General features: G+C 45.0%; 1 protein-coding gene across 2 annotated transcripts in view; it reads right to left on the reverse strand.

Moving 5' to 3' along the window:
- Positions 1-18,432, reverse strand: part of RPRD1B (regulation of nuclear pre-mRNA domain containing 1B) — a 51,539-nt gene that overhangs the window by 15,065 nt on the left and 18,042 nt on the right. For both annotated transcript variants that reach the window (XM_004697980.2, XM_045295231.1), the window contains exons 4-6: positions 15,495-15,607; positions 13,248-13,374; positions 9,471-9,646 (exon numbers count right to left, since the gene is read on the reverse strand). In XM_004697980.2, coding sequence (XP_004698037.1) covers positions 9,471-9,646; positions 13,248-13,374; positions 15,495-15,607 — 416 coding nt within the window. The remainder of the gene's footprint in view (positions 1-9,470; positions 9,647-13,247; positions 13,375-15,494; positions 15,608-18,432) is intronic.

Consider the following 18,432-nt stretch of genomic DNA (forward strand, 5'->3'; position numbering starts at 1 on the left):
GCACCCATTTGTTTTCAGCAATCGGATCGTGGAGGTGAGCACACAATGATATGATTTTTGTTCTTTGATGCCTGATAACTGATCCCTTTGGCACCTCGTGATCACACAGGCTGGTGTGTTCTTCCATGTGGGCTTTGTTGCTTCTGAGCTGGATGGCCACTTGTTTACTATCATAGGCATTCTATAGTTAAAATTATGAGGGCCAAAATGAAATCTTTGTAACCGAAGTTCAAGATTTCCCAAAAGTATGATGGAAAGACAGAAACATAAACAGCCAATAAAATAATCATTGAATAGTGAGCCACAGGTATTTCCCCAGCCATTCAAAATGTGTATGATGTGGTTAACTGAGGCAAAATGATCATGTTATGTTAAAAAAATGCATGAAAACACATTATGACTGACTTTCAATTTTTTAACTGGAAGAAAAAGAAAAGTTATTCTATCATAACAAAATTAAAAGCAGTAATTCTCTGGGTAATGAGATTATGATTAATTTCTTTATACTTATTTGCACACACTTCCTATATTACTTTGAAAATAAGGGGTGAGGGGTGGGGCAGAGCAACGGTTAGTAATGGACCAAGAACCAGTATTCTGAGGAAAGAAAGAACAAAGAGTAGGTATCTTGGCTGCGAGTAGTGATAGGCGGTCCGGATGCGATTTGACTTCCTATGTACACGCAATTACACATATGTGCTATGCATGCCAGCTGAGGCTCGTGGTGCTGTTCCACACAGCAGGAGGACCAGTGGAAGTCGGTCAATAAACACGAACATCGTTCGGTGAGTGCACATGGAGCGCCAGGTTATGCGGGGATGGCGAGTGTGCAGTGCCTGCTGAGAGAACTTGGAAATGGTGCCACTGTTTCAAAGTGAAGCCTCAAATGTTGGCAAATCATGCTCACAGGTCACCAAGTATGTCGAGTGGCATTTTTTTAACACACAAACACGCACACACACTCAAGCTGCAAATCTGGCCTGAACATGAAGATACCGTTTTGAAAGGTGTCCTCCATGGGGTCCTGCAGCCTCAGAGGCAGTGGTGGCTGAGAGGGGTGGAAGGAATCTGAAGACTAACCTACAGCCTCTAGACCCCGATCACTCCGAGAATGATTAATGCTTTCAAGAGAAGTCCTGAAGTCCTGGTGGACTGCGGGCAACCTGAGGGGAAAAGCATTCTCCCAGCAAAACAGGGACGAGAAAGCCATAAATTCTCCATGTGCAGGAACAGATGTGAGTGCAAGCTCCGAGTGCCACAGGACACTGCTGAACCCCTCAAATGCTTCAACAGCTGCTCAGTGGCCCCCCTCATCCAGGGAGGAAGGCTACACAGGGCCTCAGAGGACGGCTCAAGGCAGTCTCTCAGCTCCCGAGAGAACTCGGTGGATGGATCACTGGTCTAGTCTCCACTAACTTCCTCTGACATGGCTTTCTTAGCTACAGCAAGGATGCAATCACCTGTTATTACTGCCTTTACCCAGACAGAGGGTTGAGGGGAAGGGGGAAAGTTCACTGCAAAGTTGGCAAAAAGGAGCTCTCCATCTCCACCTTGCAGGGAGGTGGGAATGCTGCTCAAACCACAGCCAACCATCAGTTTGTTTAGTGTCCCTCTGGGGAATTTCTCACATTGTTATGACCAAGTTGCAAACAGAAATAAAAAGTCACAAAGCAGTGCTAGATTCTGGGCCACTTCTCCCTGCCCAGCTGTGTCTTCTGAAAAAGGCAGGCTCCTCCTGAGTGTTCAGGGCAGCTAAGGGGGTGCTGCTCAGCTAGGGAGATCCTGCAGCCAGTTTGTGGGTCTGCTTAGAATTGTGGGGACAGGGACAGGGAAGTCACCTCTAACTTAGGCTTTCATTGTGATTCCTTCTGAAATGCTGTCACAGAAGCATTTTAATCCCCTGAAAAGGATGGTCCTTTCTTTAAAACAAGATTCCTGCAGATTGTGCAAATCACTAAACTCTGCCTACTCTTGTTTCCCTGATGCTAACTTTATAAATCATTTTAAAATAAACTCAAGAAGTACCACCCGGTGGGAAGTGACCAGACCTGTGTCGTGAGTTCTATTCTTGGTGTGTGACCAACCCCTTTGCCGCGATCTGAGTTTTTCTTGCAACTCAGAAGTCAGATGACATGACCTCAAGGGTTCTGTCCAGTCTGATCCTGTTAACAGTGTGATCTAGATAGTCAGGCCTCTCTGTCCCTTTACATTGTTGAGTGAATCCGCCCGTCACAGCAGTGCCCTGGAGACCTGCTGCTCATGCGCGCGCACATGTGCACTCTCGAGGTTCGGAAAACCACTACATCACTCCACCCTCCCTTCATCTGCGGGCCTTGCGATCCACAGCACAGGCCTACAGCCTCAGGAATGCCCCATATATCAGCAAGTAGCACTCTAGGGACTTTTAAACAATCGGCAGTAGAAATTAAAGACCTAAATAAACAGAAAGATGCTGCATGAGTATGGATTGAAAGCTTTAATATTGTTAAAGTGGTAATACTCCAAAACAATAAACAGAATCAATGAAAACTCTATTAAAATTTCAACAGTATGTATTTACAAAAATGGAAAAGTTGCTCCTCAAATTCATCTAGAATTGTAAAGGGCCTAGAACAGTCAAACAATCTTGAAAATGAACAAAGGTGGCAGACTGATACTTTCCAACGTCAAAGTTTCCTACAAAGTTACAGAACAGGGACTTAGTGGCACAGGGGCGACATTCAGACCAATGAAATAGAAGGGGTCTGGGGGGGGGTACTCACTTCCTCACTTCTGGGCCTGTGGTGGGAGACAAATAATTTCACAACCCTTGGGGGGGGGGGCGCAGAGTGTCCATCTAAAACCCAATATATACATTTATGGACTGATAAGGATGGCAAGAACAGTCAAGGAGCAAAGAACAGTCTCTTCAATAAGTGGTGCAGGGATGACAAGATATTCACATATAAAAGAATAAAGTCGGACCCCTATCGTATTTATACTAAAACAAAACAAAAAAACTCAAAATGAATCAATGACCTCAATCCAATTTCTACACGCATAAATCCCAGAAAAGGTAATTCTTTATGACTTTGGTTTTGGCAATGTACTCTTAAATGCCGCTTAAAACGTGCAACAAGAAAAAAATAGACATAATACAATGGTAGGATATTTTAATACATCACTTTCGAGCAAAGACAGATCAACTAGAAATAAAACCAACAAAGATATTGAAGATGTAAACAGCATAATTAATCAATACAGAATTCAGAATTAATCAATACAGACATACAGAATTCACCACTATCCATACAATCTACCCTTTTTTCCCTCAGCACCCATGGAATATACTCCAGAAAAGATCACATCAGGCCACAAAGCAAGCATCAATAAATTTTAAAACATCCAGATACGGGAAGGGTCTTTTCAGAACACAATGCTGTAAAATTAAAAATCAACAACAGGAAGATCAAGCACACACAAAAAATTGATTACACAGAAATTGAACAATTCTACTTTAAAACCAGTGGATAATTGAAGAAATAGTGTGAAATTAAAACTTTCTTCAAGAAAGAACAAAAGCACAACACACCAAGACTTTTGGAACACAGTAAAAGCAATTCTCAGAGCATAATTTATAGCAATAAGTACACACATCAGAAAGGAAGAGCTAAAATAGACATCTGAACACAACACCAACAATTACAGCAAGAACAGCAAAACAAACCCTCTTTCACCCCAAGAAAACGAACAATGACAAGAGCAAAAATAAACCAGAAAAAAAAATTTATTTAGTCGACAAGACGTTAGTTCTTCAAGAGGGTTAACAAAATCAATAAGCCACTTGCAAACCAAACAACAGAAAAAAGGCCAATAATGAGTAAGAAATGAAATAGGTGACATCACAATAGAACCAAACGAGGAAAAAGAGTAATTATACAATATTGTAAAAAAATGTATTCTTTTGAAGAGCTAGAAGAAATGGACAACTTCTAGAAAGGCATTACCTACCTAAATTAACACAGATCGATGTAGGAACCTTAACAGGCCTATAAGACAAGAAAAAATAGATCTGGTCATTTAAAAACTCTCAACATCAGAAAGACCAAATGGTCTTACTGGGGAATTTTACCAAACGTTTAGAGACGTTAACACTAATTCTCAAAATTGCAACAAAAATTCTAGCTAGCAAAATATTTTAAAAATAAACCAAAACAAAAAGCCACCATGATAAAGTGAGATTCATATCAGGTATACAAGCATATTAGAAAAACAAGGTAATCCACTATATAAACAAAAGAATCATGATTATATCGAGATGCAGAAAAAGCATTCTGTAAAATTCAACAACCATTTTTTATAACAAAACACAGTAAAATAGGAACGGAAGGAAATTTCCTCAACATAATAAAAGCTACATGTGCAAAACAAACCACCAGTTTTCACTCAAAAGAGAGATATTGAAAGCATGCCCCGTCTGAAAAGGAATCAGACAAGGTTGTCCTTAATTATCCTTTTTATTTCATATAGTCTTGGAAGTCTTAGCCAAGGCTATAAGACATCAAGAAGATATTAAAATTAAAGGCATCCAAATTAGCGAAACAGCAGCAAAACTCTAGATGACACGATCTTTTCAAAACCCCAAAGACTCAATTAAAAAGTTGCTGCAATGAATTGCAAAATTTAGCAACACTGCAGGCTATAAGCTCAACAGACAAAAATCCATTGGGTTCTTGTATATTAAAGACCAAAACTCCAAATTCACTGAAGGACAGGGTAGAACTGTCCTCGTGGGTCAAGACAGTAACTCTTTACAGGAGAAGAAAGCCTCATCTTTCTGCTGAGTAGGGCTGGTGGTTTTGAATTTCTGATCTTGCAGTGAGCAGCAGCCCAAGTCACAAACCACTATGCCACTGATAGTGACCCAGAAAGTCCAGTCTTAGCTGTACAGAAGAAACGGCCCGAACTGAAAACATATACTCAGGGCAGCTAAAAAGGTGAAAACAGCCCAACGGCCACCCAGTAAATGACAATGAAGTGCTGATCCATGCCACAACATGGGGGAGCCTTGACACCTTGCTCTAAGCGAGAGGAGCCAGACAGCGGTCACATGATCCCATGTAGAGGAACTGTCTAGGCCTGGCAAATCCATAGAAGCAGAAAGCAACTAGGGCCGTGTGAAAAGAGTGACTGCACAACATAGCAGCGAATGTACTAAATGCCACTAAATTGTATGCTTTCATAAAGGTCGGGTATCACCTCAACACACACACACACACACACACACACACACACCCAACCACACCACCACCCCCAACCTGCAGCTAGGAACACACTTCTCCTGAGCACCACACACAGGACTGACTCATTTTAGATCACGGCAGCTAGCGGTCACTTCTATAGCTGGTCCCTTCTGTAAAGTGGGGACCAGCCATCCCTGCTGTCTAACGCTAAGAACCGAGTCTGGAGTGTGGCTTTTCAGAACCTCTACTGGCCTCAGTCTCACCGGTGAGCTGGTGGCGCTTCCTTCGGCAGGACTGCTTTCCCACTGCTGGCCTTTCACAGACAGACTGCCAGCAGCTCTCCTTTTAGCTTGCGGGAGCTCAGGGAAAGGGGGCAGCCAGAGTCAACCACGACGTCCAGAAGGAAAAGTGGACGGTTAAAGGTGAAAAATAACATCGTCTCAAAATAAGCTGTGATTCTAGAGACACAAAGCAAAGGCGCGCACAGGAGAAAGTGCACAGACGTTTCTAGCAAAGGTCCCCTGCCACCTTTCTGTACGACATTCTTCTCTACAAGCAGAACTTAGTCATATCCGCTGAGCTCTTCTAACATAACTTCAAAAACCCCTATTTTGTGGTGATAAAAGATTACAAGGGACAGGCTGCAGATGCCCTGGGAGCCCTTAGCGCCTAGACAATACGAAGACTTTGGGAGTGCCATGATGCTCAGAAACGGTTCGGGCATTTGGGAATTATAATTTTAATACAAAAACTGATGGAATGAATGTTATTATTAGCCTTTAATTCTCGGTCTATTTCAATTCAGACACAATGATTCTGATAATTTCCCTTACAACACGTCTCACGTTGGATGAGGAAATGTCAAAAAGTTTGGGGGACAATTCCATTCCCTTTGCCTCGAGCTTTTTGGTGTCCCCCGTATGTGTGCTCCTCGTGTGCTGGCGTCTGCCCCGCCCTGCGCACCTCCAGCAGGGCGAACAGGCAGCTCCGCAGCGAGGATCACGCCTCATTCTCCACTGGGGGTCACCAGCACCTTCTGCGCACACCACCCGCTGATCCCCACTTAGACTAAGCCTATTTCTCTCCTCCAACTACGATTTCCTTGTACTGAAGCCTTTTCTGCTCACCAGGAAATGTGTGGGGTTTCTTCTTAAATCCACACGGCACACAAGTCTTTGGTTTGACTTGTGTTCTCCTGTGTATGCCAGAGCATGGCACCCTGAGGCAGAGTCGCACCGTCCGCTCCCTTTGAGTCATGCTCCCTGCAGGGGCAGAGCCACCAAGAACTCTCCCAGAACACCTTCAAGGAAAGGGGCGGGGTGCCCGGAAAGAATACATATGCGTGCTTCAAGGAAGACAGAAAGATGAAAACACCCAAAGTAGGCATTAACGAGTTAAACTACTATTAGAACTTTGGGAAGAAAAGACTACCAAGCAAATGCATACATTTCCAAAGAAGGATTCCATGTCTTAATCCACTGAAAACGACAAAAAGGTTTAAAGAAAGAAAAGAGGTGATCAGGATTTAAATGTGAAAGTTTTAAAATGATGACCAGCTGCATTTTTTTTTTAAAGTATCTTTTCATTGAACCAATTTCAAGTCATTTCTTTCTTTTTTTTTTTCTTTTTCTTTTTATTTATTTATTTATTTTTAAAGCATTTTATTAGGGGCTCATACAACTGTTATCCCAATCCATACACACATCAATTGTGTAAAGCGTATTTGTACATCATTTCTCAAAACATTTTCTCTCCATTTAAACCCCCGACATTAGGTCCTCATTTTTCCCCTCCCTCCCCACTCCCCCCTCCCACATGAGCCCTTGATAGTTTATAAATGGGTATTTTGTCATATCTTGCCCTGTCCGACTTCTCCCTTCATCCACTTTTTGGTTGTCTGTCCCCCAGGGAGGAGGTCACACACAGTTCCATGTAATTGGTTCCCTCTTTCCTACCCATTCTCCCTTTACCCTCCCTGTTTTGCCACTCACACCACTGGTCCTATAGGGCTCATCCATCCTGGATTCCCTGTATTTTCAGTTCCTATCTGTACCAGTGTACCTCCTCTGGTCTAGCCAGTCTTGCAAGATAGAATTCGAGTCATGGTAGTGGGAGGGGGAGGACCAGCTGCATTTTTTAAAGATGGCTTGTTATATCTAAGTACAGCCCCATCAATAACAGGCTTTAGCAAAAAATAATGCAATCTAAAACGATGCTTGCACTTTGTCAGCTCAATTCTTTGACCTGTTAAGCTGAAAGAAAAAAAAAAGCCCTATGGAAAAAAGTCTCTCTTGCTACAGAAGTGGGTGGGGACAGGGCAAGCAAGGAACTGTGTGTGGCTAAGGAGTTGACAGTGTTACTGTGTCTTCACGGGGGACATCCGTGGCGAGTTTTGCCTTCATCATGCAACAGAGTTAGGCCCAACGACCAGTGGCTTGCGGAATGTGAAGGGACACCTGTAGACCATTCATGTTGTCAGCAGGCAGGGACAAAGCTACCTTTCACTACGGGCGTTTTCATCCAGCCGCGTGCGTTTGAAGACCCTGCACAATTAGCTCCATTCCTACAACAAAGGGATTTATTTGTTCCTGTGGCTGAAGAGTGAACAGGGCCAGAACACCTGTGATTCAGAATCCGTATTTTCCAGTGGCGGGAGCTTCCTGTTCGCTTCGTAGCAACAGCATTCTAACAGGAATGGGGGGTGAGGGGTGCCTGGAAAACTAGACGACAGCCCCAAATCAGGTTCCTTTCTCTGCTAAGACGTCTGTGGCATTGACAGACAGCAGGCTCCCCAGAAGCCAGATGCTTCCTCAAGAAATGTACAGAGCAAAGTGTAACTGTGGGGAGGAGACACAGAGCAGAGTTAACCTGCTCTATCAACCCCATCTCCTTCTCAAAGAGTGTCCTCTACGGTAGCTTGCCAGGTCCCACCCAACAACAGCTGCTCACGATAATCAATGTCTGACAGATCAGAGAAAGCCCTTAATGTGTCGCCAAGGGGCAGTTCAACAGATGGCATGGTGACTTACAACCAGAATCATTAATTACACTCTCTTATTAGTCCCGGGGCACAGTGCTGAAAATGCTTCCTCAGTGAAAGATGAACACTTCAGATAAATGACCGTCTGGTACTGCCAGTGAAAGTCCCTTTAGGATTGCTGGTCAGTGCCGATTCTGAAATCTGAGACATACTATTTTTACAGCCGTTTCCCATCTTCCTTAAGATTGTGAGCAACGTGGCATTCTCACCACCACCATCCATCAAGGTTCTCACAATCACTGCAGGTGAGGGGATGGGGAAAGGGCCCATCACTCACCTGCCCTCTCAAGTCAGATGGCTGTGTGGAAGGCAAACACACTCATCTCAGTCACCAGGCTGAAGGCGCCATCTCCCCTCCCTCTGTGCCTAAGAACACGGGCTTCCTAGGTGAGCTGTGGGTGAGTGGGTGTGTGTGTGGGGGGGGGGTGAGGCACAATGACCCACACGGCATTTCCTTCACCTGGGACTGCAGAGGTTTTCTTGTAAGCAACTCCCCAACCCACAGCCACCCTTCCTTCAAAAAGCCTCTTGCTGCCAACTCGTTCCCAGGCCGGTTCCATCAGAAGGGACTCCCGGAAAGGCAGGCTGGGCAGCTCGGGGTGAGCAAGGTTTCCCAGTTGCCCGAGGGATGCAGCGCCGAGGGGAGACCGCCATGTACAAACAAGTGCATCATGAGGAAGCCTGGGGAGCCCTTTCCAAGAAGACTCAGTCTTTACTTGGGGTAAAAGTGTGCTGGAGAACAGGGCTGCCCACACATTACTGTGAGATTTTACAACTCGCCAGGGAGTTGCCTACGTACTGAACTCAGCATGTATACAAGTAAATCTCAATATGACCCCCAAAAGAAATTTACAAGCAGGTCTTAAACATTCCCAAATAACACTCTCTGGTTCCACTCACCACCTGTTCTTTTTGTGCCTCGCTTTGTAAATTAAAAAAAAAACTAAGTTTAAACCGAAGCCACCATGAAGACCCTAAATGCTCCCACTAAAAGGTCATGGTCTGTGTCCTGCTGCTTGAGTTGTTCTTTTCTGGACACATAAAGATGTAACTTCAACTTTCAACTAGGTGGAAACAATTATGGAATCTGCGAGGTGTTCCCAGTTCATGAATTTTCCACAAGACAAAAATGTAGTAATGAAGGCATTCTAAAAACCTCCTGGAGGGGGCTGCTGAGAGGAGAAGCAGGCGATCTGGGTCTTACTCACTTCTAGTTTTTTCTCCTTTTCTGAGAGCACGTCTTTCTGGTTCTGGGTATACTCCACCAGCATCCGAGCCAGCTGGCGCCGGTCTTCCAGCTCTGCTGCCAGGCGCCCGTTATACTCTGCTAGTAACAGACACGCTTCATCCACTGTTTTTGAAAGACGTTCAGCTGCCTCTTTGTCTAAGTAAACATGGACCAAAATAAAGAGAGACAATATACAAATCACAGAGGCACAATGGCAAACGTTTCCAGGGCAGGTTAACAGTTTCTCTCCCAACGTCCAGAGTCCGAGCACAAGCCAGAACCTTGGAACAAACAATGGACTGGCAGACTGAGAAATCCAAAAGCATTCGCTCCTGTCAAAAAGGCAGGACATTTCTGAATGGCTCAAGTGAGGTCATTGTCCAGGGAGAGGGATCTGGCAAAGAACCTCACACGGCTATTCTACAAAAGTGCCACAAATAAGACGGGTGTGGGGGACACGGAAAGCATGCTTAAATGCTTGTTCCTGCCTTGCAGATTTCAAAGGTGCTTTCATGGGCTTTTGGGCCTTAAGTGGGTTTTGCATGTTCCTCTGAAGGAGAAGCAGCACTGCTCATCTCACGTGGGTGAAGACGAGGACGAAGAAAACGGACGGGTCCCTATCACATGGTTAGCTGAGAAGGCGGGACTCAAAAGCAGGTCTCTACAATGGGCCTCCAGCTCTCACACTATGAGCCCCGAGAGCCTGGGTCGGATGAGCTCACTCCCTGCACGCCTGGAAATACAGGGGCTGATAAAGACAGCTGCTTCCAAGTGCTTCTGAACATGACCTAAAGACAAATCACACTTTCACACTTAGAGCAAGAGTAAGTTAAGAAGTACTGATACAACATCACAGGCAGTTTTAGTTAAAAAAAAAAAAAGAAAGACAAATGTGAAGGTATTGTTCATACCTGCACATACCCTCCATCCAGGTCTGAGGTCCAGGCACTTCTGAAGGCAGTGCTTGCACCGCTCTCTGCCCCCAAACTTGTCCAAACTTTGGACAAATCACGCCCCCTTTTCAGAAGTCTGGGCGAGCATGACCACGCAGGAGGGTAGGCAGGGTAGTAGGCAGGGTATGGTTCCCAAGGAAATGCTCTTGGGACAGCCCTTGCTACCCTCAAAGATGAGCAGGTACAGCCTTCTCCTTTCTTCTCATCTACTGAGTTGACCACTCTGGCCGGACCCTTACAGACCCAGCGGATCCCCTCAGAAGCCACTGTTTGGTGTGGCTCCCTTTTGGGAAAGGCACCCTAAGACTTAAGTCTGTAAGAGAAGGGTATCCCTCTGCTGGGCTAGCTAGAGAGAGCAGGCAGAAACAGATGAGTACAGACTTACGATGTTGTAGTATTAAGAAAGCAATGCGGTCAAAATCAGTTTTACCACAGGGGGAAAAAATACATGCTTTATGATATTGAGAATGATCCAGTAGAAGGAAAAAATTAGGGGGAAATTTTTTTAAAGGGGGGGAAGAACCCCGAAGATTGGAACAATGCCCTTGGGTAGGTAAGAAGAATCAGTTAGGCAGTGGTTCTCAACCTTCCTAATGCCGCAACCTGTCATACAGTTCCTCTTGTGGTGGTAACCCCCACAACCATAAAATTATTTTCATTGCTACTTAACTGTCATTTTGCTACTGTTGCAACCCATGGGTTGTGAACTGTTGAGTTAGGGGCTGGTTTAGCAAACATGGTTAGCACTCACAAAATCAATTGTCTGGCCTGTTTTTCCAGCCACGTTCAGCTGTGCAGCCACAAGGCAGTACTAGGTAAAATGTTGACTTTTAACCAGTTTGAAGACTTTTCCAGGCATGTACAACACAGGGGAGGTTGAAGGTGTATGGGGGGGGGGTGTGTGTGTGATGATGAATATCAATCATGGACTTGGAGTGAAGGGAAAATAAGGGTCTAAGCTAGGGGAGTCAAGGTCTAAGAGAGACCTCTCTTTTGGGTCCAGTCAGAGTAAGCTGTTGCAGGCGAGGAAGCAGAGGAGTAACGTGGAAATGCTGCCTGCACCACTTAGAAGGCTTCTTCCATGGCGTTCCCCCAACGAAGCACACGCTGGCCAGGGGTCTTGACACGGACTGCTCCCTCTGCCTGCCTGGCTTGAACTTCCTTCCCCCAGAAACCCCACAGCTCCTTTCCCTCCCTCGGCTATCTTCACAGCTTGTTGCCTCTGCTTTCGGAGGATCTCCACCAAAATAAGAGGGCTTAAAAACTTCTTATACAAATGCAATAACGGAAACTTCCCATGAACTGTTTCATGCCCCTCCCCACCATAGTATCTCAATAAAGTCCTTCCCAATCAAATGTAAATGCTATCTTCCCCAAGCATTCTTTGCCCCCATAGTTCTGTTTATCTTTCTCCTTGGTACTTAACTCCTGAGCACTGGGGTTGGCCAAGAGGTCTGAGTGGGATGCCAACAGCATCTGCTACACTGTGGGCCTTGAGTACTTGTGGAGTGACCAATCTTGAGTTCCTTCAGAGCTATGGAAGGAGGTGAAGATGTGGCCAGATCAAACCCTTGCAGGGGAAAATATGGTGGGCCTCACATGAGAATGCAGAGAGAGATCTGGGTTTTTATATTGGAAAGAACAGTTCTACAGCCTAGGTTTGAATCCCAAGATCCATCACTCGTGGCACTTTGCCTAACACACCTAACTGCTCAAAGTCGTAATGTCTTCTTAAGCGATGTGGGACACACAACAGAGAGGTCAGGAAACATTCGTGAAGAGTGGATGGACCTAGCCCAAAATGTAACCTATAAATATCAGTGCATGCCTTCCTTTCAATTTCCTGGGCATCAAGTGGGTTGGGAAGAACGTCAACTGCCCCTCCTTGTTTAATCACCGTTGGTGTAAAACAACATGACTAACAACACACACCTGGAGTTCTTGGCAGCAAAGGCCCCATGTCTGTGGGTTTGGCAGCACGCGCTATGTGTAGAACCGGGGTTATGAATGAGAGCCGTCCCTGCTTCTTTAACAATTTGTAGGTAAGGCGGACCGGGCGCATGGATTCTTACTTAGCCGAGCACAAAAAAAGGCTCAGTCTTCTCAACGATTTAAAGCTGCAAGTGCAGCAAAGGAAGCTTTCGGTGATGACGAATGGCTTTCACGTAAGGGTTGGTTTGTTGCGGCCCATTCACCATTGCCAGAGCTGTGTCTGATCGTGGTGACGCTACAGGACAGAAGAGGGCGGCTCCTTGGCGTGGCTGCAACTGGAAGTCTTTACAAGAGCAGACAGCATTATCTTTCTCTCTCAGAGGTGCTGTCTGGTTTGAACTGCTGACTCTGTGGTTAGCAGAGTGCTTACTTAACCCACAGTACTATCAGGGCCCCTTAATCATTTCAAAGTGAGGCCAAATTTACCTAAGTCAAAGGGCGAGTAACCACTGTCTGAGTCCGAAGTTCATAATCCAGGTGATGCCTGCATACATAACATAGCACTGACTCACAAATAGTTCTTTTAGTAAGACGGTCATGAATTAATTCCTCCACCCAAACTCCCTATCCCCCCCTAACGTGCACTATGTTTTCAACAGGTCTTATTCAGAGTGACACAGGTTGTGGCCTGCCAGCCTTTCTGCAATCATTCCTAGAATCACTACTGAGTTATGCCTGTAACTCCCACAACGGCAGAGCACACACCACCACCGCCCCAGAGCTGTGGCCGCAGACCCCATCATGTACGCATACAGATGCGACAGAGGCACGTCCCTCTTTCTTCACGTTTCAACAAGACTTGGCCTCCTCACCTGTTATTTTTTCTAGTAGAGAAACATCCTGCACTTCCTGGGGCAAAGAAGCAATCTTCTGTCGGACAGTAGCATCCCCAGAGGCGGCGTTTTCCAGGTCCTGCAAAGCTTTGATTAGTTCCTCCGTCTGCACAGGGGAGACACAAACAGCAAACACTACCCAGTAAGAGAAACTGAGTGGAGGGTGCGGGGAGGACAATCAGCTGAAATTAAATGAGGCGGAGACAAATCCCCAAACCTGTCTTCCCTGACATTTAAAAAATAGTTTTTAGTCCCATTGCTTAGGGTAAAGTGAATGATATGAATTCTAAGAGAACACACAGAATTAATTTTTCTAAGTTCATTTTCCAGGATAAAAATGAAATTCTATAGAGTGCCTTAAAAAAGTCTCTGGCAACGATGAAAACTGGAGTCTGGTTCGTACTGTTTTGTTTCAGATGGAATGTTCTCAGTGCAGAATGCTCTCCAGGAGGGCATGGAAGTCTCCCTAGTGTTTCGGCTCATTAAATGAAACTCATACCACCTACTTCAATGCTTTCTTGGATTCGCTTTACAGAGATGACATTTTAAATATGGGCCACCACTTTCAAAATTACCGGTGTCAAACTCATTAAATACAAAGGGGTAACAAAACTGAGAAGCAAACAAAGAATATATTCCGTGTACATGGGAAAAGTGATTTCTTAGATTGTTGGAGCACACAGAACACTGGCACGTCAGCCAGTCTGTAGTGACCTGGGAGTGAATGATTCTGTGAGTGATACAATTTTCTGGGAACGAGGTAATTCTGGCCCTTCCCATTGTAGTTTTTCACTGCCAAGCCACGTGACCTAACAGTGCTATGGGGCAAAGCCCTGGTGGTAAACTGAGTGACTATGAGCCTGCCTGCTAACTGAAGGCTCAGTGGTTTGAACCCACCAGCTGAGACCAAGCTGTGGCAGCCTGTGCCTGGGAAACCCTGCGGGGCAGTTCTACTCTGTCCTACAGGGTGGCTCTGACTCAAAACGCCTCCACGGCAGTGGGTACACTGTGCTACCATTTGATCTCCCAGCCTAATTGAACCTTTCTTTGATACAGCACAAAGCAAACCACTATGCAATCAGGTAGCGATGTTCTGAGTGACACAGAGGAAAGCGTGTGAACCCAGGAAGAGGAACACCTCGGAAGTCAGACAGACGTAGACTCAAGCGAAAGACACCAGGCAAGTTACTCACTGTCTCCTCGAGCAGCACTTGGTTTAAAAAGACAATAAACCAACTGCGCAGAATTCATAAGTTAGTGGCTAAGAAGGGCCACCACACCCCAAAGCCACAGTTAAAAATTTAGTAAACCTTGCATAGTGTGGGAGAAAACTGTGGAACAGAATTCAAAACCATGAAGGGGACCAGGCTTATTCACGGAATAGAGACTGGTTGAACCCCTGGGTCACCCTTTTGTCTGGAACTGAATTCACCCCCAGAGCTCAATTTTCAGCCAAGCCATAGAGAGGTCTTTACGGGAATAATAACATTAGTGAAGTCTGTACAGCTTAGAATAATCAACCATTTGAGATCAAAAGGTCAGCATTTACCCAAGGACAATGCTCAGAAATTGAGGGCTTGGAGAGAAAGCGGAAACAGGGAACACAGGGAGGAAGTGGGATATGTGATGTTACATTAAATGGATTGCAATGAATGAGATGTAACTAAAGGTGCATAAATTGTTGGATGTAAAACTGATGATCTGCTCTGTAAATCTTCACCCAATTCACAATAAAGTTTTCATTAAAAACAAACTCAGTAAATGCCCGCTCCTTGATATAAAATTTAATAGGTTACGGTGTAGTGTCTGTTCGTGCTACACTCCTGTCTTTAGAAAGGACCCTGCTGCTTACTTATCAAACCATCATGCTACTGGGGGCAGGCCAGGGAAATATACTTTTTTAAATGTCTCTGAAATCTTGTCTAACCCCCCACCCCACCCCAGTGGCAAATTTAAAATTCACTTTTTGCTCCTGAGGAGTGGGCATGAGGTGGGGGTGGAGCATCTAGTACTGTTATAAACACACAGACTTCACCCAGAGTCCGGGCACGCATAGACAAAGGCAGGCTGCCACCAACTATTTCACAGCGGGATCTTGCACCTAGTACCCCAAGTGCGGCCCATGGTGGTGCCCTCCTGCTGGCTACTGGCGCCACCTTGTGGCCACCCCCTTCCCATCAGCTCAGAAGTTGCTTCACTAAGCCACTGGGGATGGCCAAGGCATACCAAGAGGGGTCCTGCGGAAGGATCTTGTGGGGAGTAACTTCCAGGGTAGTCGTCGTCCTCCTCCTCTTGGATCTGCTGAAAAGTCCGCTTTAGAGACTTCTTCTCTTCTGATACTAGGATAAAAAGGGGACAAATTAGGACCACGAATCCTGTCAAGAGTTGACTCTTACGTACAACGTAACAAACGGCATAGGGTGTACACTGTCACAGATGGCGTAAGCTGAACCTTGCTGCCAGGGACTTGGAAGTTCAGTTGGTGTGGCTCCCATACTACTGAGAACAGCCTTGGTCTGCCATCTGGGGCTCGCTGAGGGAAACAAGCTCCTAAAGTGAAACCTCCCCAAATGATCGCATCTAATCGGAAAATCCGCATTTTAAAGGCAAAGGTTAACAGAAGTAAAATAGTTCTTTTAAAAAATCCTTCAGACAATATAATGAAGCAAGCCAATGTGTATAAGGGCAGAGAACACACTGCATATAAAACAATGAACTTCCTAAGGATTTTAAGAAAATAAATGGGAGAGAAGAACCCATCAACAGAAGTGTGTCAACAATGCTGAACACAAACATCTTTTAAAATCTCTTTGTAAACAAAACAAACTTCATTTTACCTTAAAATTAAAAATAATCCTTACTGAGAAATATGATTGATACTGTTGAGAGAAATTACTTAAACTAGCACTTTAAAATTAACCACTTTGGGGCTGACAGGTTGCATTTTTTATCATCTGCTTATCATGATAGATGTGCTAATTCCCAAATCATTCCTTTTGCATCAAATTGGACAATATAAAATAAATGCCAGACAATTGTGAGCTGTGGGGAATAAATCTAAATGATAAATTCTGGTTTGGAAAGTAAAGAAACTATTGGGCACCTAGCATGTGCCCAGCAAGGCAATCGTTCCTTTAAATTTAATCCTCCCAGCAGTTCTAAGATGTATCAGCTCCACTGCGTAGGTGAGAAAGTAAAACTATGAGGCCAAAGCCTGTGCGCTTTGCACTGCCCACCAGTGATCTATCACAACACAATCACCCTCTCATCTGCCAAGGGGGGTGGGGGGTAAGGCATCTGCCTCCACAGATACCAGGAGATAGGAAGGAAGAATGTACACTTTTTGTTTCTATATTTTCTTCTGGATCCAAGCTTGTAGTCCCCGTTCTCTCCCTTCAACTTTAACTGACTACGCCATGATTGAAGGGAAGCCACATCAGGATCGTGGGCTTTATCTTTTTGTTCCACATAGCAATGCAGGCAGTCCTCACTTGGCTTGATTCTGCTCTGCGTGGATTTCTGTCACCCTGGTTTAATTTTGTTACATGGCATCAGCCCCCCTCCAACAATATGTTCAAATCTTAGTCCACACGGCATGTTGACTGAGCAATGGCACAAAGTACAAATCCCACTGCTAATACTTCAGCTCACAAGTGATCGCATCAAGAAGGGCTGTGCACCATGATCAATGACCAATCATGCTGCTGCTTTCAAAGTCTGTCCGTGACTGATGGCTGCACATTTGTCATACACTTATGGACACACAGCCAAGGGTTCCGCTGGATGGCCTCCTTGTCTCCCAAAGGTAAAATCACATGCCACATCACAAAGATGAATCGCTGGCTGGCAATGGCAAAAGTGTGGCAAAGAAACAAAAAGCACATGCATGCTGGAAGGGAAACTGGAACAGAATGTACATTGACTTGCAAGAGGCTGTGGATATGGGGACAGGGCCCTCATTCAAGAAATTGCACAGCCTTATGAAGGGCTTCAGCAGCCGTGAGCCGGAGAGGCCTTAGGGAAGCATGGTTGTAATAATATAGCTGAGTATCCCACAGGGAATGACGGCTGCAAAACTTCCCGAGTAAAGGAACTCTCAGAGCTGCTTCATGACATCACAGGGAGAGAGGACAAGCCAGTGGAAGTGGAGCCACATGTGGAAAAGAACATGACAATTTGCAAGCTCTGCATCACATGCTACAGAGGATGAGGGCCCACGCAATCAGAACTGCTATTGTTCTGAGTCAAAGTAATTAAACAGTTTTATCTTCAATCTTTGTATTTCAAATTACAGCACAGTAAACATTAGTTTTATTATCCCTTTTGTTTCCCTATGCATTTATAATCAACTCACTCACTCACTGGCATCGAGCCGATACCTCCCTCCCTGACACCCTGCAGGTCAGGAAGAACTGGCCCTGTTGGTTTCCTAGACAGTGGTCTGTATGGGAGTACACAGTCCAGTCTTTCTCCCATGGATAATCAAGAGGAAGATAGCTTTTACTACTGTGACAGAAGATTGCTTAAAAGAGTCACAGGGCAATTCTAATTTCCTATTAAATCATTTTGCACGGCTTCAGCTCCCATGGTCACTTTCACAACCCACACGACAGACCAAGAAAGGCTGCTATATTACATTTTTCCATTGGAAAACTCAGATCTAATTGATATATGGAATATCCAATAGTACTTTGCACACAGTAGTGCGGTATGCAATGTAACAAATGTTGACTTTTAGCCAAGGCAACAGCAAAGGAACTACTAGAATGTTATATACCCCAAGAACAAAAAGTACAAACATTGTTTCAATTGTTTTGCTTCTAAGCACCTAGCAAAGTGCTCAATATTTGTTGTATATGCTAATGAAAGGTGGAAGGGTCAAGACTTGAAATACTTGCTTTTCAAAGTCCACCAAAGAAGTTATTAGACACAAACACCACACATCACTTACCACCTCAGGTCACTGGGAGTTCCTGAATGTGGGCACTGGATGGCCTTAGAGCAACTCGTCTGGACTTTCCCACCTCAGTTTTCCCACAAAAACATCCAGGCCCACAGGCTGCAATTTGTCCATGGTCACACAACTCTTTAGTCGGAGTCCTACAGGCAGCGTCGTCTGCCACCGAACGCATGATTCTTTTCGCCATCTCCTGCTGCTACTCAA

Source organism: Echinops telfairi, unplaced genomic scaffold (assembly GCF_000313985.2).
Source record: "Echinops telfairi isolate 266 unplaced genomic scaffold, ASM31398v2 ScPeMD7_5592;HRSCAF=6446, whole genome shotgun sequence".
NCBI lineage: Eukaryota > Metazoa > Chordata > Mammalia > Afrosoricida > Tenrecidae > Echinops > Echinops telfairi.